Source organism: Sus scrofa, chromosome 6 (assembly GCF_054392235.1).
Source record: "Sus scrofa isolate SSC_HxYL_T2T_F1_AM1 chromosome 6, Sscrofa_HxYL_maternal_Yorkshire_Landrace_v2.0, whole genome shotgun sequence".
In the NCBI taxonomy this organism is placed as follows: Eukaryota; Metazoa; Chordata; class Mammalia; order Artiodactyla; family Suidae; genus Sus; species Sus scrofa.
In genome coordinates this window covers 46,703,467-46,730,493 of record NC_139388.1, presented here as the reverse complement: position 1 = coordinate 46,730,493, position 27,027 = coordinate 46,703,467, and the positions used below count along the sequence as shown (strand labels likewise).

At 45.3% G+C, this 27,027-nt stretch overlaps 1 protein-coding gene and 1 non-coding gene across 4 annotated transcripts in view; one reads left to right on the top strand and one right to left on the bottom strand.

Annotated features, from left to right (window-relative positions):
• Nucleotides 1–3,047: 3,047 nt before the first annotated feature.
• SLC7A9 (solute carrier family 7 member 9) overlaps nucleotides 3,048–27,027 on the top strand; it is a 37,161-nt gene continuing 13,181 nt past the window's right edge. For 2 of the 3 annotated variants that reach the window (XR_014804728.1, XM_021093176.2), the window contains exons 1-11: nucleotides 3,048–3,139; nucleotides 3,729–3,878; nucleotides 5,457–5,604; nucleotides 5,901–6,143; nucleotides 6,572–6,697; nucleotides 7,350–7,449; nucleotides 8,210–8,254; nucleotides 9,436–9,559; nucleotides 10,409–10,512; nucleotides 23,834–23,930; nucleotides 25,405–25,554. Coding sequence is in view for 2 of the 3 variants with exons in the window: in XM_021093176.2 (XP_020948835.1) it covers nucleotides 3,792–3,878; nucleotides 5,457–5,604; nucleotides 5,901–6,143; nucleotides 6,572–6,697; nucleotides 7,350–7,449; nucleotides 8,210–8,254; nucleotides 9,436–9,559; nucleotides 10,409–10,512; nucleotides 23,834–23,930; nucleotides 25,405–25,554 (1,224 nt within the window). In the remaining variant the exon portion in view is untranslated. 3 annotated transcript variants of the gene reach the window in all.
• LOC146402320 (U6 spliceosomal RNA) lies at nucleotides 17,599–17,703 on the bottom strand. Its single transcript, XR_014808672.1, has one exon. It is a non-coding gene; the product is annotated as a U6 spliceosomal RNA (small nuclear RNA).

Genomic DNA, 27,027 nt, shown 5'->3' with positions numbered 1-27,027 from the left:
TAACCAGGCTATTTGCCTACTGAATTCTGAGGTCCTTTCCTGCTTTAAGTGACATGCTCCCTGGTCTGGACAACATATTCTAAAACTGGTTTGGAGTAGGAAGCTGTTGGCTTAAATATTTACGTATAACTCTATTAGCTGTATTGCTTGTATTTTGCCTGTCGTATGAGATTATTGTTCCCTGTTCTACCAAATGTGTGACTGAGCCTCCAAGAAAAAGAATTATGACTAGGTAACTTGAAGCAGTTAACCAAATATCTAGTTCTTTACCAGATCTATGATTGTAGTAGTGTAACTCTAGATAGGGGAAAATGCAACAAGATTTTCCCAGACTGCAACAGACTAGTAAGACAGGTGGTCCAGAGACTTTTGGCAACTGTCATAAGGCCTAGTCCAGTACCAGCACACGGAGTGGCCTATCAAGCAAAGTCTTTGCCAGGCCTGGGAAGGAGCATTCCTAGTCCCATGGGATGAAATGTCTCCCAAACAATGGTGGAATTTATGACCATGAAGGAGCCCTGTGAACTGGAGTTGAGCACTGGCATCTGCCTTCACATGCACTGCGTCATGAGCCGCTGCAGCTTCTGACCTCCAACACCCCCTGAAAGAGCTCAGTGCAGAAATCAGGAGTACAGAGTACCTGTGCTCTGGGAAAACTGGCAGAAAATCTTCCAATAGCTATTTTCAGGAGCATATTTTATGAGCCCAATTCTTGCATCTCCTCATACCTAGAAAAGCACTAAAATCCTTAACAGAGATATCTGCCTTGGCCATGAAGGAAAATACTGTTAAAAATGGAGTAGCTGCAGTTCAGACCTCCAAAGTCATGCTAGGCAGCATTAGAATTGTGACTTCAGACAAGCCCTCGGATGGCTGAGCACTTTCTGAGCTGTGTTACATTCTTTTTTTTTTTTTTCTTTTTTTGTCTTTTTGCTATTTCTTTGGGCCGCTCCCGTGGCATATGGAGGTTCCCAGGCTAGGGGTCTAATCAGAGCTACAGCTGCCAGCCTACACCACAGCCACAGCAACACAGGATCCGAGCCGCATCTGTGAGCTACACCACAGCTCATGGCAACACCAGATCCTTAACCCAACTAAGCGAGGCCAGGGATCGAACCCGCAACCTCATGGTTCCTAGTTAGATTCGTGTCCGCCACACCACAGTGGGAACTCCTCATTCCTTCTGCTTCTAACTGGGTCTGTTGCACTAGAATGTTCCAGGGATTGAGATCTTAATCATACAAGACTCAGATGCAGGACTTGGAACTCAAGAATGTTTCTAATTTGGTGTCCATTCCCCAAAGCGAGGCAGGACTATGCCCCATTTCAGCAGGAAGTAGACAGAGCAGTCGTCACCCACGGCCCCCCAACCCGCGTTCCCTGGAAGAAAGATGAAACAGAGTGGGGATTTAAAACTGGGTCCCCCCTAAAATCGAGTTCCTTTGCTGAGTTTATGATTCACATCTTTATCCAAAACGATTATTCCCTTTCTTGCCCAACACCTGTTGTCCTCGAGATTGAGGAGTATCAAAGAAAAAGCGAGGGAAGAAACCAGGCATGACCCTGTGGGGCTCCTGAACACAAAAGCCTTTCTCTGTCCCCCATTTCTTGTTGTTAGGAAATGGGCCCCATTCAGCCTCCATGACCTCCCCTGAGTTCCAAGGGGCAGGTTCGGACAGTTGCTGATCAGGGAAGGAAGGAGATGCAAAGACCAGGGAGGAAGAGTTAAGACACACTAGTACAGAGTTCCCGTTGTGGCGCAGCGGAAACGAATCCCACTAGGAACCATGAGGTTGTGGGTTCAATCCCTGGCCTCGCTCCGTGGGTTAAGGATCTGGCATTGCTGCGAGCTGTGGTGTAGGTTGCAGACGTGGCTCAGATCCCACATGGCTGTGGTATAGGCCCGCAGCTACAGCTTGATTAGACCCCTAGCCTGGGAACCTCCATATGCCGCAGGAGCAGCCCTAGAAAAGGCAAAAAAAAAAAAAAAAAAGACACAATAGTACAGCCCTGGGGCAGGATCCTGGTTCCTCTCAAGGTATGCACATAATAATATAGGCATCTTATACACCTAAGAGAAAATTTATATTCCTTTTGCTTCTTTTAGAAATGAATACTTTTAAACTGAACATCTTAGAATCCCTCCTGTCTTTCTCCCTGGCTTAACTGCACCCTAAACTCAATCACCCCTAAGCTAAAGATTAGGCACCCTGAGCATAATTGCCTGTGGGTTAAAGATAATTAGCATATGATGTTTTTCTTTTTTCTTTTCTTTTTTTTTTTTTTTTTTTGTCTTTTCTAGGGCCACACCCTTGGCATATGGAGGTTTCCAGGCTAGGGGTCTAATCGAAGTGGTAGCCGCTGGCCTACACAATAGCCACAGTAACTCGGGATCCAAGCCACTTCTGCGACCTACACCACAGCTCACAGCAACACTGGATCCTTCACCCACTGAGCAAGGCCAGGGATCGAACCCACAACTTCATGGTTCATAGTCGGGTTCGTTTACCACTGCGCCACAACGGGAGCTCCAGCATATGATGTTTTTCAGGAATTTTCCTAGTTTGCTCTAATCTCTGATCAATATTCCCTTTTCGCAAGTCCTGTTCTTCTAGGCAATAACCCAGAAGCCCACCATCATGCTCATACCGAGATCTCCTGACTCCAGCTTTGATGCCTAAGATTCTCCCAAAGAAAAAAGAATGCATGTTTGTCCCAATCCTGGTGCCCATCTGAAAACCTGTTTTTCTCCTTTTTACAATAAATTCTTTCTGGGGTGGGGGTGGGGGTGGGTGGGGGGTAGAGTCTTTAGGGCATTAGCCTGCTGTGACCCTCCTTTACCTGGCAAAGCAATAAAGCTGTTTTTTTTTCTCCTTTACCCAAAACTCTGCCTCTGCATTTCAATTCAGCACTGGCAGACAAAGGCCGAATTCCGGCAACATATCCAAGCTTCATGGCTTTAAAAAAAAAAAAAAAAAAAAAAAAAAAGGCGTTTAATAATTACCTTTGCTGACCTCTGTACCTTCTGGCTTCCTCCTCTCCAGGGCAGGAGACATGGCCATTCCTAGGGCGCCACTGTGCAGAGACAGGCGGTCAGTCACCCTGGGCAGCTCCCTGGGCTTCCAAGGTCAAGAAGAAGGTAAGGCCACTGGGTGATGGGAAGCCTGACGGATCCTCTGGCCGGGGGAGCTCGAGTGGGACTTTATTTGGAGAAAAGGAACAGGAAATAACCATTAATGAGTTCAGCCTTGAACTGATTTTCCTCAGGGACTTTCCTTGCATCCCTCAATGGAAAAAAATATCTATACCAGGCATCTATTGTGCGTGACGGGGCTTCAATCTTGGGAAGTAATTATGAGAAAAGGCTTCCTTTCTCGGACTTGATTCCACTAAATCTATTCCAGGCAGTTTTAAAATATGTCTTTTTTACTCTTGGAAAAAAATGAGCTTGGAGCATGGAGGTAGAATGACGTTCAGGCATGTCAGCTTCTGGGGGTTAGGGGACAAAGCATAGCTCTGGGAACGTGGGGACCTGAGGGGCTCATGGGGGAGGCTGGAAAAAGCTCTGAGCCCCAGTCCTCCAGAATTTGAATGGCCGTCACGATTTTGCTGGAACTGAGCAGATCATCCGCGAGGAGTGGACAACTTTCCCAAATCACCTACTAGTAGAAGAAGTTCCCACAACCCAGACATTACAGCTGAGCCCACATTTGCGTCTTGCCCGCTAGAGCATTTGCTGAGCGAACGCCCATGCCCTCCTTGCAGCCTCCTAGAAGTGGCAGGAGGGGAAAATGCAAGAGACAAGCCTGAGAAAAAGGAGAGAGGATGAGAAGTCGCTCCAGAGCACTGAACCCAAGACCACAAATCTCCAGAAAGAGGTAGGGCAGTCCTTCCTTGGGGGACAGGTCCTTCCCAGGTCTGTGTGTGTGTGTGTGTGTGTGTGTGTAGCCAAGACCCCCACCCTCAATCTCTGATTGAACAATTTCCTGCCCTTACCTCTTTCCCTCTCACCAGTGAACTCAACATAATCTTGTGAGGCTGATACGCGTATGTTTCTATGTGCTGGGGGAGCACCCAGAGGGGCAGGTGTTTGCTCAGCCCAATGGCTTTTTCCGGGGTGGTCGGAGAGACCCTTTGATGTTTGAGTCCCCTCTACTGCACCTCCACCAGATGTCTGTCCCTCTCGTGTTTGAACACCCCCAGCCATAGGGAACTCCCGTTCCCTCTCAGCGGGTAGCCGGGGTGGCGAGGCTGACACAGGGATGACATAGAAGATCCCTCTGCGTTGGAGCGTAGGAAGGGCTGGACTTGGAGGTGCCTTCGACCTGGAGGGGCCAGAGCGTGGGTCAGACGGGACTGCCTCCCAGCCCGCCAGGAGGAGGGGGAGCTTTGCGGGGAGGGTCAAGGGAGAACAGAGGCAGAAAGGTGCTCTGAGCTCCGTGCTGCACAGTGCTAATCCCCGGAGGAGGGTAGGAGCAAGGGCTTTGGGCGGATGACAAGCACAGCCCCTGCCCAGACAGCCTGGCACGTGTACGTTCACCTTGGGCTCCAGAAATCAGGCTGGTGGCTTCTGGGGGCTGATGTTATAAGCAGGGGCCTGAATCAGACATTTCCTTCCTTTAAAAATTTTTCTCTTGATTCCCGTGTAATTTACATGGAGTGACATGCATAGATCTTCAGTGTTCACTCTGAGGAATTTGACAAGACGACCACCCCAGAAAGTTCCATCTTGCCCCTTTCCAGGTGGATCCTCACCCCCACCCCCAGTTCTATCCTTACAGGTTAGTTTTACCTGCTGTGGACTCCACAGGAATGGATGTACACGGGGCATGTCGGAGCCCCGTCTTGTTGGCAGGAAGCTCGTATTCTACGAGCTTCAGAGAAAAAGAGCCTCAGAGAAGGTTCACAGCCCCCGAGGGTTCTGTCCCTGGAAGCCCCATTGCTCACCTCCCCCCACACCCCAGTCCTCTGACCCCAACTTCACTCTCAGTCTGGGGGGAGAAGCTCTGCCCTTCGTGGCCCAGCTAAGAGGAGTGTCCCAAGGACCTTTCTTATTGGTGACTGATTGTCAGCTTGGCCTTGACCATCTGACCCTCCATCAAGCGCGGTAAGGGTTGGGCATGGAACCCAAGCTGGGTCTAAACTGCCCTGGCTGGGAACCTGGGCAATGATGGAATCTTTCTGTTCCTGTTTTTCTCCTCTGTAAAATGGGTGTGATAGTGAGGTGGCTGCAAAGGCTAATTGACTTAATCCACAGGAGCAAAGGTGCAGGAACAGCACCCTCCTGCTCTCCCCACGATGGCACAGGGGGAAGGTGCCTGGGACACTTGGGGCTGCCCTGGCTGCTCCAGGAGTGGCGGGGGGGTGGGGGGGCTGGAGAAAAAGGGCTGCGTGGGAGCCTCCGAGCCCCAGTCAGTGGCAGCACTGACTCTCTTGTCCCCTGGTCCCCATCCCAGCTGGGCCTGTTCAGTGGCATCTGCATCATCGTGGGCACCATCATTGGCTCCGGGATCTTCATTTCCCCCAAGTCTGTGCTCAGCAACACGGAAGCCGTGGGGCCCTGCCTCATCATATGGGCAGCTTGCGGGATTCTTGCGACACTGGGTAACAAAGCCGCTCTGCCCCTGCCCCTCCCCACCCCCATGAACACCCCCTATTGATTGTGGGGCGGGCTCCCCAAGCTCTGTGTGTGCCTGCCTTGCTGCTGCCCCATCCCCTTTAAGGCTTGTGCACCAATAGGGATAAACCGGGCTTCTTGGGATGTCCAAGGGCCAGAGCTCAGGATGGGAGTCATGGGGGGGAAGGAGGGGCAGAAGCAGGTCCCCCATGGGGGAGGGGGCTCCTTCAACCTGCCAATGCCTTACGAGGGGCCTGGGGTCCCCTTCCTCTGTGCATTCCAGGTGCTCTGTGCTTCGCAGAGCTCGGCACCATGATCACCAAGTCGGGGGGCGAGTACCCGTACCTGATGGAGGCCTTTGGCCCCATTCCTGCCTATCTCTTTTCCTGGACCAGCCTGTTCGTCATAAAGCCCTCATCCTTTGCCATCATCTGTCTCAGCTTCTCCGAGTATGTTTCTTCGCCCTTCTACGCAGGCTGCAGCCCCCCTCAAGTCGTCGTGAAATTCCTGGCTGCCGCTGCCATCCGTGAGTCCCTGGGTGAACCGCCCAGTGGGGGTCAGAAAAGACCTGGCACAGATGAGGTGCAGACACTGGCTGCGTCTCCAGAAAGAGGCCACTTGGGCCTGGAGGAGCCGTGAGGCGCAGGGCCAGGGTCCTGACGCCCTCTGCTGTCGAGTCCCTGCTCTTGCAGGGCCATCGGAGCTGCCCCGGGGGGTGGGGGGGGGGGCAGCCTTTGGCTGGAGGTGGGGGTAGCCTGGCTGCTTGTCCATTGCTAGAGGGCAGGGAGGAAGCCCCTGCTGGATTTCAAAGATGCGTTTGATGGAGGTGGTGGTGGAGAGCGGAGTTTAGGGGATGGACCTGGGAGTGGAAGAGAGACTTTCCAGGGCCTTAAGACAGGAGGGGGTGGTTGAGCCCACAGACACAGACCGTTGCCCACCTTGGACTCTTCCCAGTGGTCATCACCATGGTGAACGCGCTCAGCGTGCGGCTGGGGAGCTACGTCCAGAACGTGTTCACGGCGGCGAAGCTGGTCATCGTGGCCGTCATCATCATCAGCGGGCTTGTCCTCCTGGCCCAAGGTGACCTTCGGCTGGAGGGGAGGGTGGCGCCACACAGCACAGGCCACCCAGAGGGTCTGCTCCTGAGCGGATCTTTAAGGCAGGCATTCCACAGAAATGATCTTTAGTTTCCCGATTTTTCAGAGCCTATTTGTTTTTCTTTTTTCTTTTTGTGTTTTTAGGGCCGCACCCGCAGCATATGGAGGTTCCCAGGCTAGGGGTCTAATTGGATCTGTAGCCTCTGGCCTATACCAGAGCCACAGCAACTCCAGATTCAAGCCGTGTCTGTGACCTACACCGCAGCTCACGGCAATGCCGGATCCTTCACCCACTGAGCGAGGCCAGGGATCGAACTTGCAACCTCATGCTTCCTAGTCAGATTCATTTCCACTTCGCCACAATGGGAACTCCCTGTTTGTGTTTCTTAAATGTGGAGGCTGTAGCTGTGGCGAGCAGAAGTTCCTGGGCCAGGGATTGAACCCGCACCACAGCAGCAACCCTAGCCACCGCAGTGGCAATGCTGGCTCTTTAACCCGCTGTGCCACAGATGAGCTCCCGGGGTTTGTTTAATAATCTGAGGTCCTCAGTCACCCCCTTCTTTCCCATGGAGATGATGCCACGTCCCCAGTCTGATCAGCTGACACCTGCTATTCACTGTCTGGCTTAATTCCAGGAAATACAAAGAATTTTGAAAATTCTTTTGAGGGCACAAAACTGTCTGTGGGAGCCATCGGTCTGGCGTTTTATAATGGACTCTGGGCATATGATGGATGGTAAGGCTCTCCTACAATGTCATCCGTCTGGTTGTGGGTTGCTTTAGGCTACTGAAACGGGGTGGAAAGCAGTGACTTCTCCTTTAGGGGACTTGGTGGGACCCTAACAATTACTTTCACTTCTCCCTCTTGTTAGGCACCCCATCCCTCACCCTTCTGTTCTCCTTGGACCCCAGAGGCACTGCCCTTTCCCAGTCTCTTGTATGGCATCAGTCCTGGACACAGCGGCTCCTGAGCCCCCAGTGGTGAGGTCCTGTGCCAGAAGCTTCACCAGACACACACAGGCTCAGCTGGCGTGGGGGCCAGTGAGGGCTGCCAGGCACTGGGAAAGGCAAGAATACTCAGTAGTAGCACTTCTAGTTCAGCCTTGCAAATACTGGTTTAGCCGATGAGATTCTGTTTAAGTTCAGTTGCCATCCAGGACGGGCTGGTCTTCGCCTCATGCAAAGTATCTGCAGGCTTCATTCTCTTTTCAGACAAAGAATCTTCCTTTTTTTTTGAAGCACAGTGGGGACTCATTAATCCTAATAACTGTTGAAAATTCACGCAATTCCCATGGAGGGCAAAGACTTACACCTAGCAATGTATTCCCACCACTGCCAAGGCGTTCTCTGAATGAAGTTACCCTGAGATTCCTACAGGGAACTTTTGCTCTGATGGAGACACTTAAATGAGGCCAACACTTACTATTTTGTGTTTCATAATCTTAGCAAAGAAAGTCAAAGCTTTGTTACTCATGTTACTTTTTCTCCCCTTCTAGGAATCAACTCAACTATATTACAGAAGAACTTGAAAACCCTTTCAGGTAAGACAGCTGGGTCGTGGACAAGTGAACATACTTCCCTCGCCCCCCAAAAAGGGTGCGGCCCCCCTTTTTTAAAACCCACACCAGGGGCATAGGGAAGTTCCCAGGCTAGGGGCTGAATCAGAGCCACAGCAACACGGGACCTGAGCTGCCTCTGAGACCCACAGCACAGCTCATGGCAACACCAGATCCAAGGATCCCCAAACCACTGAGCAAGGCCAGGGATTGAACCACATCCTCATGGATACTGGTTGGATTCATTTCCACTGCACCACAGTGGGAACTCGGAGGATTCCTTTTTTTTTTTTTTTTTTTTTTGACTTTTTTAGGGCCACATGCGTGGCGTATGGAGGTTCCCAAGCTAGGGGTTGAACTGGAGCTATAGCTTGCCACAGCAAAGCCACAGCCACAGCAACGCCAGATCTGAACTGCGTCTGTGACCGCTGAGCAAAGCCAGAGATTGAACCTGCGTCCTCACAGGTGCTAGTCGGGTTTGTTAACCACTGAGCCACGACGGGAACTCCCGAGGATGCTTTCTTTTTTTTTTTTTTTTTTTTTTTTTGGTATTTCTTGGGCTGCCCCTGTGGCATATGGAGGTTCCCAGGCTAGGGGTAGAATTGGAGCCATAGCCACCAGCCTACGCCAGAGCCACAGCAACGCAGGATCCGAGCCGCGTCTGCGACCTACACCACAGCTCACGGCAACACCGGATCGTTCACCCACTGAGCAAGGGCAGGGACCGAACCTGCAACCTCATGGTTCCTAATCGGATTCGTTAACCGCTGCACCACAACGGGAACTCCCGGAGGATGCTTTCTTATAAGCTCACTTACACTCGTGAGAGAATGGTTTTGCTTTGGATACCAGGATGGTTGCTGGGAGGAAGGAAGAACTCAAAGTTTAGCTTATTTTGCTTTATAAACAACTCACTTTTACTGGAGTCTGAGAGAGGGAGAGTTCCTTCTCATTTCTCCACATGTCGCCCCTGGGACTCTGCTGTTCCATAAGCCCTCTGCTTCTGGGTGGGCCTCAGGAAGGGCATCGGTGACCCCAGCCCACCACAGGGAGCAGGGGAGGGCTGGCCGGGGCGGGTGGAAGAAAGGGCCAGATGAAGGCAATCTTGCGAGTCTCTCATGGGATGCTCTGGTCTGACTGGGTCACTGGGTCCCTGCCCCTCCTAGAAACCTGCCCCTGGCCATCATCATTGGGATCCCACTGGTGACAGGGTGCTATATCCTCATGAACGTGTCCTACTTCACTGTGATGACGGCCACCGAGCTCCTGCAGTCCCAGGCTGTAGCTGTGGTAAGTGCCCAGGGTCTCTGCGGGAGGGTGCCCGGTCTGCGGGAAGGAGACAGGCAAGGGCTAAATGCTCAAGGTGAAGAGCTTCCCGGGGAGGGAGGGAAATCACCGTCTAGGAGACCACAGACCAGACGGGGAGGGCAGACAGGTTAGGGCAGAGCCAGAGACCCAGCTGAGGCTCCAGGCTGCCAGCAGGCGGCAGGTCCTGCTCTCCCAGCATCCCCCCCTCTTGTCCGACGCCCCTGGCCTCCAAGGGCAGACGTGGCAGAGCTGGACTTCGCCAGGGCTGGGGCTTTGACCCACAGGTGTGAGAGAGAGAAGGCGCAGGGGAGTCTTTGAACAAGGGAGTTATAGTGACGGGTTAGGGAATTCAAGCTGGGTGAGGAGGGAAGCGTGGCCGAGGGGGCGGGATGTGAGGGGCAGTGGGAAAGGTGGGTGGGATCCACCTGCTGGAGGAGGCCTGCAGAGTTGGGGCCGGACAGGAAATGAAGCTAGCAACAAGCAATGAGGTGACAGGGACAGGGAGCGTGGAGAGATGCAGGCTTGGTGATGACATCACTGTCCAGCAAAGGGGTGGCTCAGGTGAGAGGAAGACTAGGTCGTTCTAAGTGAGAAAGAGGTGCGGGCATCCGAGGATGCTGAAACACTGAGAATTATGCCTGGGAGCAGTAGAGAAGCGGCTTCCATCACCAGGGCACCATTGGCAGAGGCGAGATTGCCGTTTCCTCCGGACTGGCGCTCCACTGTTGGGAGCTGGGTGGCTGGCGCTGGGAGGGCGCGACAGCTTGCGGGGGTGGGTGACCTGTGGCTCATGGGGTGCACCGCCTCAGGTCTCGCTCATCTGTCTTGCAGACATTTGGTGACCGCGTCCTCTATCCCGCCTCGTGGGTCGTTCCACTCTTCGTGGCCTTCTCGACCATCGGCGCCGCCAACGGGTCGTGCTTCACGGCAGGCAGGTAGGGCCCGCCTCCCATCCTGGGGCGGAGCGTGCCCGGAGAGCGCGCCTGGGGCTCGCGCCGAAAGCGTGCGGCGCGGCACGTGGCTCAGGGCTCGACCGAGGTCCCCAGCAAGCGGGGACAGCCTGCCCCAGCTCAAGGTGGGATTTGGAGACCCGGGTGAAAGAGGTTTACGCACACGCGGGAACTTTCGCCAAATGAGCTTTCTTGACCCTCTCAGGTAAATAGATACACAGCCTAGAGCAGGATTCGCACACGGTCCCTAAAGTGCAGAGAGTGAAGTTTTGGGCTTGCAGGCCTTGCAAATCTGTTGAGCTCTACCTTTGCGGTAGGAAAGCCGGCAGGCGCGGTTACCTTCCATTAAAACTTTATTTACATAAACTGCTAGAGTTTGCCAGCCCCTGCCAGCCTGCCACCTCATGATATAGAATAATTTCACATCATTCCAACTCCTGGGCTGGGTAGGGGCAGTTTGCCTCAACAGTGCAGTAGGGAACATTTGTGAGCACGTTTTTGCCCAGGTGTCCAGTGTTCCGAGAGTGGACAATAGTTGTTTTTTTTTTTTTTTTTTTTTTTTGTCTTTTTTGTTGTTGTTGTTGCTATTTCTTGGGCCTCTCCCGCGGCATATGGAGGTTCCCAGGCTAGGGGTTGAATCGGAGCTGTAGCCACCGGCCTACACCAGAGCCACAGCAACGCGGGATCCTAGCCGCGTCTGCAACCTACACCACAGCTCACGGCAACGCCGGATCGTTAACCCAGTAAGCAAGGGCAGGGACCGAACCTGCAACCTCATGGTTCCTAGTCGGATTCGTTAACCACTGCGCCACGACGGGAACTCCATGGACAATAGTTCTGAGAGTGAAATTGTCAAAAGTTAAAACATGTATATACTCAAAAAAAAAAAAAAAAAAAAAACTATGTACTACAGAATCATTCCTTATCTCTGCACCTTTCACTTTTTCAAAAGTGTTTTGGCTGTTCTAGATTCTTTGCTCCTCTATCTGAATTTTGGAATCAGCTTGTCAATTTCTACAAAAAAAGCCTTCAGGGGTTTTGGTCAGAACCACAGAGAATCTGTAGATCAATTGGGAGAGGACCCGCCATCTTCAAAGTATGGATTTTTCCAATCTGCAGGCATGGGCTGTCTTCCTGTTATGTCTTCTTCAATTAAAAAAATTGCCAGGTGGGGGGAGTTCCCACTGTGGCTCAGTAGTAAAGAACCTGACTAGTGTCCATGAGGATGTGCTCAGTGGATTAAGGATCTGGCATTGCCGTGAGCTGTGGCATAGGTCGCAGAAGCAGCTCAGATCCAGTGTTGCCAAGGGCACAGTGTAGACCGGCATCTACAGCTCTGATTAGAACTTCCATATGCCAAGGGTGCAGCCCTTAAAAAAAACACCCCTCCCATTTTTTAGTAGTAATGTTCAGTATACAGTTCTTGCACATATTTTGTCAGATTTACCCTGAAATATCTCATTTTTTTCATGCTGTTGTCAATGGTATTTTCAAAAGTGTAAAAATGTCCAGTTTCTGATCATTTGGTATTTAAACAGCTCTACTGAGGTATAAATACCATAAAACTCACTTTGTAATTCTACGATTTAGTGATTTTACTCAATTTACAAAGCTACATAAATCCCAATCTGATTCTAGGACATTTCCATCATTTCAAAAAGTTCCCTCCTGCCTAATTATCCCCCTCCCAACTCCAGCTCTAGGCAAACACTGATCTGCTTCTGTGTCTGTGACTTTTCCTTTTCTAGACATTTCCTCTAAGTGGAATGATACAGTATGTCATTTGCATCTGGCTTCTTTCACTAAGCATATTATTTTTGAGGTTCATTAATGTTTTAGCAGGTATCAGTCCATTCATTTTAATTTTTTTAAATTTTCGTCTTTTTGCCTTTTCTAGGGCTGCTCCTACAGCATATGGAGGTTCTCAGGCTAGGGGTCTAATTGGAGCTGTAGCCACTGGCCTACACCAGAGCCACAGCAACACGGGATCTGAGCCACATCTGCGACCTACACCACAGCTCACAGCAATGCCAGATCCTTAACCCAGTGAGCGAGGCCAGGGATCAAACCCGCAATGTCATGGTTCCTAGTCAGATTCATTAACACTGAGCCACGACGTCCATTCATTTTAATTGCTGAATAGTATTCCACTTTATAGATGTATATTCCACTTACCCATTTACCAGCTGATGGACATTTGGACATTTGGATTGTTTCCAGTCTGGACTATTGTGAATAACGCTGCTGTGAGCATTCATGTACGTCTTTGTGTGGATGTATGTTTTCATTTCTCTCTGGCAGAGTCCTAGGAATAGAGTTGCTGGGTCATATGGTAATTTTGTGATTGACTTAAAAAATTTTTTTTTAATTTTTTTTGCCATGACCACAGCATATGGAATTTTCCAGGCCAGGGACTGAACCTGAGCCACTGCAGGGTCAACACTGGATCCTTAACCCACTATGTCACAAGGGAACTCCACGACTTTGTGACTGACTTTTAAGGAAACTGCTTAACTGTTTTCTAAGTGGTTGCTCTATTTTAATTTCTGTAAACAATGCATGAGAGTTCCAATTTCTCCATATCTTCATCAATGCTTGCTGTTATCTTTTTTTTTTTTTTTTTTTTGTCTTTTTGCTATTTCTTTGGGCCGCTCCCGCGGCATATGGAGGTTCCCAGGCTAGGTTCCCACTGGCCTACGCCAGAGCCACAGCAACGCGGGATCCGAGCCGCGTCTGCAACCCATACCACAGCTCACGGCAACGCCAGATCCCTAACCCACTGAGCAAGGGCAGGGACCGAACCCACAACCTCATGGTTCCTAGTTGGATTCGTTAACCACTGTGCCACGACGGGAACTCTGGTATTATCTTTTAAATTAAAGTCATTCTGTTGGATATTAGTATGTCACTGTGGTTTTAATTTGCCTTTCCCTAATGACTAATGATCCTGAGCATCTTTTCATGTGCTTATTAGCCATTCATATATCCTCTGGTGGAATATCTATTCAAATCTTCTGTCCATTAAAAAAATTGGGCTTCAAAAAAATCACATGAACAGTGAAAATAATGAAATAAAGATTAACACGCATGTGTATATGTTTAAAAAACCCGTCTTATTTTTGAGCTGTGCAAGTTCTTCATATATAATGGATACAAATCCTTTATCAGGTGTCTGGTTTTCACATATTTTCTCCCAGTCTGAGCTTGTCTTCTCACTTTCTTTTTAAAGTCCTTTTAGGGCTGCATCCGCAGCATATGGAGATTCCCAGGCTAGGGGTTGAAATCGGAGCTGCAGTCATTGGCCCACACCACAGCCATGGCAATGCCAGATCCGAACCGTGTCTGCAACGTACACCACAGCTCACAGCAACACTGGATACTTAACCCACTGAACAAGGCCAGGGATCAAACCCGAATCCTCACGGATGCTAGTCAGATTCCTTTCCACTGAACCACAACGGGAATGCCTCTTCTCACTTTTTAATGGTGTTTTGAAACACCAGTTTTTTAACTTTGGCAAAGTCCAGTTGATCCTTTTTTTGGTTTGTTTGTTTTAATGGGTCATGCCTTCATTGTCGTATCTGAGAACTTTGCCCAATGTAAGATACAATGATTTTTCTCTTCTATCCTAGAATTTTATTAAGCTTAGCTCTTATATTTAGGTTTATGATTCCTTCTGGGTTCATTTTGTATGGTTATGTATGGTGGGGCTTGGAGACTGTGCTATGCTGAATCATGTCGGATATCATCTTTATGGGGTCCGATCTAAGATTCTTGCCTACTGGTTTCTGAGTTTTCTATCTCACATAGACAAACCTTCCTCTCTCCTTTCAGGAATACCCACCTAGGAGTTCCCACGTGGCTCACCGGGTTAAGGATCTAGTATTGTCACTGCCGTGGCTCTGGTTATAGCTCCAGCTTGGGTTCAACCCTGGCCGGGGAACTTCTGAATACTGCAGGCATCACCAAAACAAACAAAAAAAACCATTTATGTTCTCTTCTAGCATTTTATTTTAGCTCTTTGATCAATCTAGAAAGCATTTTGACATGAGGCATAAATCTCATTTTTTCCCCTCAAACCTTTACCTATTGTCCCAGTTTTATTTACAGAATAATCTCCCCTTTCCCCTGGTTTGAAATGCCACAATTACCATTCCAGTGAACCTGGTTCACTTAGTCTCGCTGATAGGCCTTTTTCTGTGCTGTTATCATACTGATTACAGCTGCAGTAAGGTAAAATCTGGTAGCACGGGTGCTCCCACGTCAGACTTATCTGTTTAGCATCCCAGATGCACTTAGAGCCACTGTGCCCAGCTCCAAAAGTCCTGCTTTGCATTTTGAATGCCTGGAATGTGGACACTGGTTTGTGGAGCACTGATGGAATTTTCAAAATTCAATTTTCAAAATTCAGAGCATCGTCTTGAGTCTAACTAAGCCTCCCCTCCATCTAGCAGTTTCTTTCCATCCAGTTTCACTGATTTGTTCTGGGAATCAATACCATGTTATGTCTTTTCAAAGTTTAAATATGTAGCTTTAAAAAACAGGTCTGTTTGGCCTTTGTATTTCTGACTTCTGATGTTACTGTATTGTACTCAGAGCACATGATCTTACTTCTTTGGGAGTTTTAAGACTTCCCTTGTGGCTTACTGACGTTTTTATAAATGCCTCTCATGGTCTGGAAAATAGCATTTTCTATTAACTCCTAGCTTATGTTATCATTAAGCTTGTACCTTGACTGTTCAAATCTTATGCTCTCACAGTGGATTTTTCAGATTTTGCCTCCTACATTTCAAAGGCTCCTGTTTTTAAAAAATTGTCATTGAGGAGCCAGTTGATTTACAATATTCTGTAAGTTTCAGGCACACAACATAGTGATTCACAATTTTTAAGAGCTATATGCCATTTATAGTTATTATAAAATACTGCCTGTATTCCCTGTGCTGTATAATATATCCTTGTAGTTTATGTTATACATAGTTTGAGCCTCTTAATTGCCCTGTGCCTATGTTGCCCCTCCCCCTCCCCCTCCCACTGGTAGCCTCTAGTTTGTTCTCTATATTTGTCTTTTTCTTTTTTGTTATATTCACTAGTTTACTTTTAGATTCCACATGTGACAATGTACAGTATCTGTCTTCCTCTATATGATTTATTTCACTAAGCATAATACCTACCTTCCATGTACATCCATGTTGTGGCAAATACTAAAATTTCACTTTTTTAAGGCTGAATAGTATTCCATTGTGTGTGTGTTTGTGTGTGTGTGTGTGTGTGTGTGTGTACAACACACCTTCTTTATCCATTCATCTACTGATGGACACTTAGGTTGCTTCCATATCTTGGCTACTGTAAATCATGCTGCTATGAACACTGAGGTGCATGTATCTTTTCTTTTTTGCTTTTCAGGGCCACACCCAAGGCATATGGAGGTTCCCAGGCTAGGGGTCCAATTGGAGCTGTAGCTGCCAGCCTATGCCACTGACACAGCAACGCCAGATCCTTAACCCACTGCCACTGATCAAGGCCAGGGGTCGAACCCGCAACCTCAAGGTTCCTAGTTGGATTCGTTTCCACTGAGCCATGACAGGTACTCCATGTATCTTTTCAATTCAAATGTTTTTGTTTTCTTTAGATATATAAAGAATCATACGGATCATATGGTGGTTCTATTTTTAATTTTCTGAGGAAACTTCATTATGTTTTCATAGTGGCTGCACCAATTTACATTCCCACCAATAGTGTTCAAGGGTTCCCTTTTCTCACATCCTTGCCAACATTTATTTGTGGCTTTTTGATGAAACCATTCTCACAGGTGTGAGGTGATATCATTGTGGTTTTGATTTGCATTTCCTTGATTAGAGATGTTGAGCCACTTTCCCTATGCCTGTTAGCCATTCGCATGTCTTTTTTGGAAAAATATCTGTTCAGTTCTTCTGCTGATTTTTTTTTTTTTATCTTTTTGCCTTTTCTAGGGCTGCTTCCCATGGCATATGGAGGTTCCCAGGCTAGGGGTCTAATCGGAGCTGTAGATGCTGGCCTACACCAGAGCCACAGCAATACAGGATCCGAGCCCCGTCTGTGACCTACACCACAGCTCATGGCAATGCCAGATCCTTAACCTGCTGAGCAAGGCCAGGGGTTGAACCCGCAACCTCATGGTTCCTAGTCAGATTCGTTAACCACTGCACCACGACGGGAACTCCTTCTGCTGATTTTTTAATCAGAATTTTTTTTTTTTAATGTTGAGTTGTATGAGCTATTTGTATAGTTTGGATATTAACCCCTTATTGGGGGGGTAATATCATTTGTAAATATTTTCTCCCATTTCAATGGGTTGTCTCTTTGTCAGTGGTTTTCTTTGCTGTGCAAAAGCTTTTACACATAATTAGATTCCTTTTTGGTTTTTTTTGGCTTTTGTTTCCTTTGCCTGAGGAGATCCAAAAGAATATTGTTGGGATTTATGTCAGAGTGTTCTATGTTTTCTGCTAGGAGCTTCATGGTTTCTGGTCTTATGTCTTCAATCCATTTTGAGTTTATTTTTTGTACATGGTATGTCCCAATTTCATTCTTTTGCATGTAGCTGTCCAGTTTTCTCAGCACCATTTCTTGAAGACACTAACTTTTCTCCATTGTATATTCTTACTTCCTTTGTTGTAGATTGATCATAAGTATGTGGATGTATTTCTGGACTCTCTTTTCTGTTCCACTGATCTATATGCCTGTTTTTGTTCCGATACCATAGTATTTTGATGACTGTAGCTTTGCAGTATAGTCTGAGGTCAGGGAGTGTGATATCTCCAGCTCTGTTCTTTCTTTTTCTTTCTTTTTTTTTTTTTTTTTGGTCTTTTTGCCTTTTCTAGGGCCACTCCCATGGCATATGGAGGTTCCCAGGCTAGGGGTCTAATCGGAGCTGTAGCCACTGGCCTACGCCACAGCTGCAGCAACTCAGGACCCGAGCCACATCTGTGACCTACACCACAGCTCATGGCAATGCCGGATCCTTAACCCACTGAGCAAGGCCAAGGACCAAACCCACAACCTCATGGTTCCTAGTCAGATTCGTTAACCACTGGGCCACGACGGGAACACTTCACTAATTTGCATGTCATCCTAGCGCAGGGGCCATGCTAATCTTCTCTGTATCATTCCAATTTTTTTTTTTTTTTTTTTTTAGTATATGTGCTGCCAAAGTGAGCACTCCAGCTCTGTTCTTCTTTCTCAAGATTGTTTTGGCTATTTGGTGTCTTCTGTATTTCCATACAAATTTTAAAATTATTCTAGGCATTCCTGCTGTGGCACAATGGGTTAATGATCTGGCTTATCTCTGTAGGGTTGTTGGTTCAATCCCTGGCTGGCACAGTGAGTTAAGGAGCTAAGCATTGCTGCAATGGTGGCATAGGTTGCAGATATGGCTCAGATTCAATTCCTGGCCTGGGAACTTCCACATGCCGTGGGTGTGGCCAAGAAAAGGAAATATTTTTTGATTTTTATTTTTTGCTTTTTAGGGCTTCACCCGACAGCACATGGAGGTTCCCAGGCTAAGGGTCAAATTGGAGCTACAGCTGCTGGCCTACGCCACAGCCACAGCAACGCCAGATCCAAGCTGTGTCTGTGACCTACACCACAGCTCATGGCAACACTGGATCCTTAACCCACTTAGTGAGGCCAGGGATAGAACCTGCAACCTCATGGTTCCTAGTCAGATTTGTTTCTGCTGCGCCACCACAGGAACACCAGAAAAAAAATGACTTATTCTAGTCCTGTGAAAAACATCCTTGGTATTTTGATAGGGATTGCATTGACTCTGTAGATTGCCTTGCGTAGTAAGCTCATTTTAAAAATATTGATTCTTTCCATCCATGAACACTGGTTTATTTTTTCATCTGTTCACGTCATCTTCAATTCTCTCATCTATGTCTTACAGTTTTCTGGGTACAAGTCTTTTACCTCCTTGGGTAAAGGGCACTCCTAGGTACTTTTTATTAATGTGATTGTAAATTGTTTCCTTAATTTTTTTGATAATTTTTTGTTAATGTATAGAAATGCAACAGATTTCTGTATATTATGTCTTACAGCTTACCAAATTCATTGACGAGCTCTAGTAGCTTTTTTTGTAGTGTATTTATGATTTTCTGGTATAGTATCCTGTTGACTACAGTGACAGTTTTACTTCTATATTTCCAAATTGGGTTTTATTTCTTTTGTCTGATTGCTATTGCTAGGAATTTCAAAGCCCTCCCACCCCCCGCCACTTTTTTGGCTGCACCCATGGCTTGTGGAAACTCTTGGGCCAGGAATTGAACCTGCATCACAGCAATGACCTGAGCCACTGCAGTGACAATGCTGGATCTTTAGCTTTTGACCACTGAGTATGACATCAGCTGGGGACTGATCATATACGGCCTTTATTATGTTGAAGTATGTTCCCTCTATTCTCACTCACCATCTGGAGAGTTTTTATCATAAGTGGATGTTGAATTTTGTCAAAAACTCTCCATTTATTGAGATCATACATATGGTTTTTATTCTTCAGTCTGTTAATGTGATGTATCACATTGGTAAGTAGATACTGAACCATCCTTGCATCCCTGTGGTAAATCCACTTTATCATGGTATATGATCTTAATGTATTATTGGATTCACTTTGCCAATATTTTGTTGACTTTTGCATCTATGTTCATTAATGATATTGGCCTATAATTTTCTTTATCGTGTGTGGTAGCTCTGATTTTGGTATCAGGGTGAGGCTGGCTTCACAGAATGAGTTTGGAAGCATTCCCCTGCAATTTTTTTGGAATAGTTTAAGAAGGATAATTGTAGACTCTTCTCTCAATGGTAGACTTCACCTGTGAAGCTAACTGCTCCTGGATTTTTGTTTTAAATTTTATTTTTAAATTTATTTTTTATTGTTGTTGTGAGTTTTTAAATTGCTGATTCATTACTGGTAGTTTGTATATTCATATTTTCTATTTCTTCCTGGTTCAGTTTTGAGAGATGTACATTTCTAGGAATTTGCCTCTCTCTACTAGGTTGTCCATTTCATTGGCATAATGAGTTCAGAGTTGTTCATGATCCTTGTATTTCTGTGGTATAAGTTGTAGCTTTTCATTTCTCAATTCTAATTATATTGCTTTGGGCCCTCATTTCTCCTTAATGAGTCTGACTAAAGGCTTATTGATTTTATCTTTTCAAAGAATTTCATTGATCTTTTTTTTGTTTTGGGTTTAGTCTCTGTTTCATTTATTTCTGCTCTAATTTTTATTCTTTCCTTCTACTAACTTCGGATTTTGTTTTTTTTCTAAGCCCTTTAGGTGTAAAGTTGTTTCCTGAGATAAGCTATGTCACTATATATTTCTTAGAATTGTTTTTGCTACATCCCATTAATTATTTTTTGTCTTTTTAGGGCCACACCTGTGGCATATGGAAGTTCCTAGGCTAGGCATCAAACTGGAACTGGCCTAAACTATAGCCACAGCAATGCCAGATCTGAGCCACGTCTGTGACCTACACCACAGCTCACAGCAGTGCTGGATCCTAATGCAATGAGCGAGGCCAGGGATTGCATCCTCATGGATATTAGATTTGTTTCCACTGAGCCACAATGGGAACTCACCATCTCATAAATTTTACCTAATTGTGTTTTCATTTTCATTTGTCTCCAGATATTTTTAAATTTCATTTGATTTCTTCAGTGATCTTTGGTTGTTTAGTACCATCTTGTTTAGTCTCCACATTTTTGGGTTTTTTGAAGTTTTTCTCCTATAATTGATTTATCTCACAGCATTGTAGTCAGAAAAAGTGCTTGTTGTGATTTCAATATTCTTAAACTTACCAGGGCTTGGTTTGTGGCCCAGAATGTGATCTATTCTGGAAAATGTTCCACGTGCACTTAAAAAGAATGTGTCTTCTGTTGCTTCTGGATGAAATTATATATATATATATATATATATATATATATGTATGTATGTATGTATGTATGTATATGTATGTATGTATGTATATATGTATGTATGTATGTATGTATATGTTAAATACATCCAGTCTCATGTATCATTAAAGGCCATTCTTATTGATTTTCTGTCTGGGAGTTCCCATCGCAGCACAGTGATTAACAAATCCAACTAGGAACCATGAGGTTGCAGGTTCGATCCCTGGCCTTGCTCAGTGGGTTAAGGATCTGGTGTTGCCATGAGTTGTGGTGGTAGATGCGGCTCAGATGCCGTGTTGCTGTGGCTCTGGCATAGGCTGATGGCTATAGCTCTGATTAGACCCCTAGCCTGGGAACCTCCATATGCTGTGTAAAGCTGCCCTAGAAAAGGCAAAAAGACAAAAAAAAAAAAAAAAAAAAAAGATTTTCTGTCTGATCTGTCCATTAATGTTGTTGTTAAAGTCCCCTATTACTACTGTGTTACTGTTTAATCCCCCCATGTCTGTTAAATATGCTTTATATATTTGTTTTATGTATTTAGGTCCAATGTTGAATGCATATACATTTACAATTGTTAACCTTTTCTTGGACTAATCCCTTGATCATTATGTAATGTCCTTGTCTCTCACAACAGTCTTTATTTTAGTCTATTTTAGCTAATATAAGTATTACTTGCAGGATTTCTTTTTTATTGTTTTTTTGTCCTTTTTAGGGCTGCACCCGTGGCATAGGAGGTTCCCAGGCTAGGGGTCTAATTGGAGCTGCAGCTGCCGGCCTACATCACAGCCACAGCAATGCCAGATCTGAGCTGTGTCTGTGACCTACACCACAGCTCACGGCAATGCCAGACCCTTAACTGAAGCCAGGGATCAAACCTGCAACCTCATGGTTCCTAGTCGGATTTGTTTCTGCTGCATCATGATGGGAACTCCCGGGATTTCTTTTGATTTCCATTTGCATAAATATCTTTTTCCACCCTTTCACTTTCACTCTGTGTATGTCTTCAGATTTGAAGTGAGTCTCTTGTAGAGATATAATACAAGACTCATTTCAAATCTAAAGATCTAATATGCGTATATATATATATTAGTATTTGTGTCCAGTCACTGTCTTTTGATTAGAGCATTTAGTTCATTTAATTATTTAAATGTATTTCTTATTGTCATTTTGTTATTTGTTTTGGTTGATTTATAGGTCTTCTTTTGTTCTCGTGGTTTATGACTAGTTTTATGTTTACATTTTCTTTTTTGTGTATCTATTATAGATTTTTGGCTTGTAGTTATATGAGGTTTATAATGTAGCAATCTATATGCATATTATTGTTTTAAGTTGATCTCTTAATTTCAAATGCATTTTAACAACCTTGCATTTTTACTCTCCTCCCCTCACAATTACTATTTTGACCTGTTTTTCAGCTAATTGTTTTGTGTGTTCCTTAACTGCTTATTGTGGCTATAGATGATTTTACTACTTTGTCTTTTAACCTTCCTACTAGCTTTACATGTGGTTGATTTTCTGCCTTTACTGTGTATTTGCAAATGCTCCTGGATGTTTTTGCTTTTGTTTTTAATCCTTGGTGGACTTACTCCATTTTTCAGGAACTCTCGCTCTTTATGCCTTAAATTCTATTTTGTCTGATAATGATATTGCTAAAGCATGTCTTTCAGGATGCTACTTTTGGCAACGTGTTCCATACCTTTTATCTTCTACTTCTCAGTGTCATGAACTCTGGCTTTTGTCTCTTTTTTTTAATCTTTTATTTTTAGGGCTGCATCTGCGGCATATGGAGGTACCCAGGCTAGGGGTCTAATCGGAGCTATAGCTACCGGCTTACACCACAGCCACAGCAACAGCAGATCTGAGCCATATCTGTGACCTACACCACAGCTCACGGCAACGCCGGATCCTTAACCCACTGAGCAAGGCCAGGGATCAAACCCGCAATCTCATGGTTCCTAGTCAGATTTGTTTCCCTTGTGCCACAACGGGAACTCTTTTTTTCTTTTCTTTTCTTTTTTTTTTTTTTTTTTGGCTCTTTCAATAAACCCAACCCAGGAGTTTCCAGCTGAGCAATGGGAATCTGATCACATTTGATGTGATTACTGCTACAGCTAATTTCTAACATATTCTTTTGTGTTTTCTTGGCTTTAAAAATCTTATCCTGACTTACCAACTCTTGGATTTCCTTTATTCCTTTTTTTATTTCTGATGTGGATGGAAGTTATATTTATATTCTTTTAGCAACTACCTTTAAAATTTAATATGAATACCTAGTAGAATTTATCAGCATCTCAGTTTTCTTCCCTCTCTTGCAAGGGCTCTCACTTTCATATTATCTAGTATATCAACTACACCTTGCTTACAAACCCAACCAACCCTCCAAAAAAAGTCTATCTTAACAGAAAAAATTCAATACTTACATAAATATTAAACATGATTTACTGCTATTTCCTTAACAGTGCTTCTCCAATCAGTTCCTTAGTTCAGTGTCCTCTTTTGTTGGAGTAGACTTTTTAATAGTTTCCAATGAGGACTAAAGAACAGTGTCTTGTAGTTATTGTTTCTCTAAAAATATATTTTGCCAGTTGTCTTGAATGATAGTTTAGCTATGCAGAATTTTAATATGAAAATCAATTTTCCTCTTCCCTTTGAAAGTGTTATCATGAGATGGCTACTATTCTAATTGCCTTAATTTTATAGTTAATCTTTCAAATTCAGTAGCTTAACATTTTTTTCCCTCCCACTATACTGTTTGTCTGGGTACGTTTTTTTCTAGAACTAGGTTCAATTTGAAGGCTCAGTGCTTCATTATGTAAATGCTCTCTGCTCTTCTTTGAATTTATCTTATCCCATTCAATATATTTGAGCATCTGTTTCTTCTCTTGATTTCATGTCTACATTTTTTTTTTTTTCATCTTTTTGCCTTTTCTAGGGCTGCTCCTGCGGCATATGGAGGTTCCCAGGCTAGGGGTCGAATCGGAGCTGTGCCACCGGCCTACGCCAGAGCCACAGCAACACGGGATCCGAGCCGAGTCTGCAACCTATACCACAGCTCATGGCAACGCCGGATCTTTAACCCACTGAGCAAGGCCAGGGACCAAACCTGCAACCTCATGGTTCCTAGTCGGATTCGTTAACCACTGAGCCACGACAGGAACTCCTTTTTAAACCATTTTGAACAGTTCCTTTTAGCTGCTTGAATAATCAATAGTTTTTGCGGGGAGGTTATGGTGGAGCTAGGCGACTTGTTTGCATCCACTGACTCACCCTTAATTTTTCTAACTTTTTTTTTTAATACAGAATTTGGATTTAGGATGTGCAAGACACGTCTTGTTGTTGGCATCGGTCAGGTGACTGACTTCCGTATTGTTGCCTTTTCAGACTTGTTTATGTGGCGGGCCGGGAAGGCCACATGCTCAAGGTGCTCTCCTACATCAGCGTCAAGCGCCTCACTCCAGCCCCTGCCATCATCTTTCACGTAAGTGTGAATTCCGCCAGGAAAACACCCCCTCGAGGCATAAGGTCCCTCGGTTTGTATGATGAAGTACCTTAAATCTGATCACTAAGCTCCGTGATTTTTCAAATGACCCAGCTTCTCCCAGTCCTCAGGTATATATGTAGGTATATTTAAAAGTTGGGAACAACCCAGAACTCCTGCTGTGGTACAGTGGGTTAAGAATCCAACTGCAGGAGTTCCCGTCATGGTGCGGTGGTTAACAAATCCAACTAGGAGCCATGAGTTTGGGGTTTGATCCCTAGCTTTGCTCAGTGGGTTAAGGATCCAGCGTTGCCGTGAGCTGTGGTGTAGGTGGCAGACTCGGCTTGGATTCCTGCGTTGCTGTGGCTCTGGCATAGGCCGGTGGCTACAGCTCCGATTAGACCCCTAGCCTGGGAACCTCCCTATGCCGTGGGAGCTGCCCAAGAAATGGCAAAAAGACAAAAAGACCAAAAAAAAAAAAAAAAAAAATCCAACTGCAGTGGTTTGGGTTGCTGAAGAGGCATGGGTTCAACCCCTGGCCTGGCACAGTGGGTTAAAGGATCCAGCATTATTGCAGCTGTGCAGCTACAGCTTGGATTCAATCCCTGGCCCAAGAATTTCCATATGCTGGGGAAGCAGCCATAAAAATTCAAAACAAGTCATTACCTACCTTTTGCTCTTTGTTTTGAATTTATCCATGGAATGTCTCTGTATCTTCTGAGCTTGTATCCTCTATACTTCCTACATGCACATTTGTACATTCTGGGGTCCCTAAAAACAAACCATACAAAAGCCTACTAGCTTGTGGGGGAGGAGACTAAGGCATTCTATGAATTGGCTACCGACAACAGTTACTCACTGTGGTCCAGTAATGCAGAAGTCTTGAGATCCTTATGAAGTCAAGGCCCTTTGATATCTTCTGATTGGAGCTTCTCCGTGGGGGAGATTCCCTGGTTGCATATGTATCTGTCTTGGGCACCTGTGGAGCATCCACACCGTAGCCTCAGGGACAGACTCTTTCTTTCACCCTACTCCCTTTGAGGATGAGGAGAGAGGCCCAGAATTACAGGGCCTTTGGAATTGTAAGTCCAGGGCGGTGCAGCTAATGCAGTCAACAGCAGACCTAGACAGCTGAGTTTTATTGTGTAGGGGTCTTGCCCGTGATGAAAACTCTGGAAGGAAAATTCAAAATTAGGTAGATGGTGCAAAATACATACACATTTTGTTTTTCCCCTGCTTAAAACCACTTCAAAGAGCCGCAAATTTTCCAAGTCCTTTCTGTCGCACCTCAAAGAGAAGACCTGTCATGGCCACAGTTGGGTTTAACCCTGAATGTAATGGGATACCTAGGAGGTTTCTTTCTCTCCAACGTATTTATCCACAGGAAAAACTGCTTCTTCCATCGTTTGTGAAGAGATAAGGATGATGGTTTCATGTATTAATTAATGACCTAAGAATTCCTTCTTTCTTCTAGGGTATCATAGCAACCATTTATATCATCCCTGGTGACATAAACTCACTAGTCAATTACTTCAGTTTTGCTGCATGGCTGTTTTATGGCCTAACGATCTCCGGACTAGTTGTTATGAGGTTTACAAGGAAAGAACTGAAGAGGCCTATCAAGGTAGGTTGAGTTCCCCAAATGTCACAAGTGGCTTTGATTTCTTGAAATGAATTAGGCAGAGGTAACTATTTTAAATTCTAGGAGCATGCTTTCTATTTTCAACCATTTTCCTTTTAAATATGTTTTAATTTTTTAAATTATACTTGATTTACAATGTTCTGTCAAATTGTGCTGTGCAACAAAGTGACCCAATCATACATACATACACATTCTTTTTCTCCCATTATCCTCCATCATGTTCCATCACAAGTGACTTGATAGTTCCCTGTGCTATATATATAGCAGGATCTCATTGCTTATCTACTCCAAATGCAGTAGGTTGCATCTATTAACTGCAGAATCCTAGTCCATCCCACTCCCTCCTCCCTCCCCCTTGGCAACCACAAATCTGTTCTGTATGAGTCTATCTGTAGATAGGTTCATTTGTGCCATATATTAGATTCCAGATATAAGTGATATCATATGGTATTTTCTTTTTGACTTACTTAGTATGAGAATCTTTAGTTCCATCCATGTTGCTGCAAATGGCATTATTTTATTCTTATGACTGAGTAGTATCCCATTGTGTATATGTACCACATCTTTTTTTTTTTTTTCCCCACTGTACAGCAAGGGGGTCAGGTTATCCTTACATGTATACAATTACATTTTTCCCCCACCCTTTGTTCTGTTGCAACAGGAGTATCTAGACATAGTTCTCAATGCTATTCAGCAGGATCTCCTTGTAAATCTATTCTAAGTTGTGTCTGATAAGCCCAAGCTCCCGATCCCTCCCACTCCCTCCCCCTCCCATCAGGCAGCCACAAGTCTCTTCTCCATTATTTTTTCTTAGGAGATGTTCATTTGTGCTAGATATTAGATTCCAGTTATAAGTGATATCATATGGTATTTGTCTTTGTCTTTCTGGCTCATTTCACTCAGGATGAGATTCTCTAGTTCCATCCATGTTGCTGCAAATGGCATTATGTCATTCTTTTTTATGGCTGAGTAGTATTCCATTGTGTATATATACCACATCTTCCGAATCCAATCATCTGTCGATGGACATTTGGTTGTTTCCATGTCTTGGCTATTGTACCACATCTTCTTAATCCATTCCTGTGTTGATGGACTTGTAGGTTGCTTCCATGTCTTGGCTACTGTGAATAGTACTGCAATGAACATAGTGATGCATGCATCTTTTTAAATGAAAGTTTGGTCTGGATGTTTGCCCAGGAGTGGGATTGCTGGGTCATATGATAGTTCTATATTTAGTTTTCTGAGGTACCTCCATAGTCTTTTCCACAGTGGTTGTACCAATTTACATTCCCACCAACAGTGAAGAAGGTTCCCTTTTCTCCACACCCTCTGCAGCATTTGTTATTTGTTGACTTGTTAATGATGGCCATTCTGACTGGTGTGAGGTGATATCTCATTGTAGTTGTGATCTGCATTTCTCTAATAATGATGTAGAACATTTTTTCAATGTGCCTT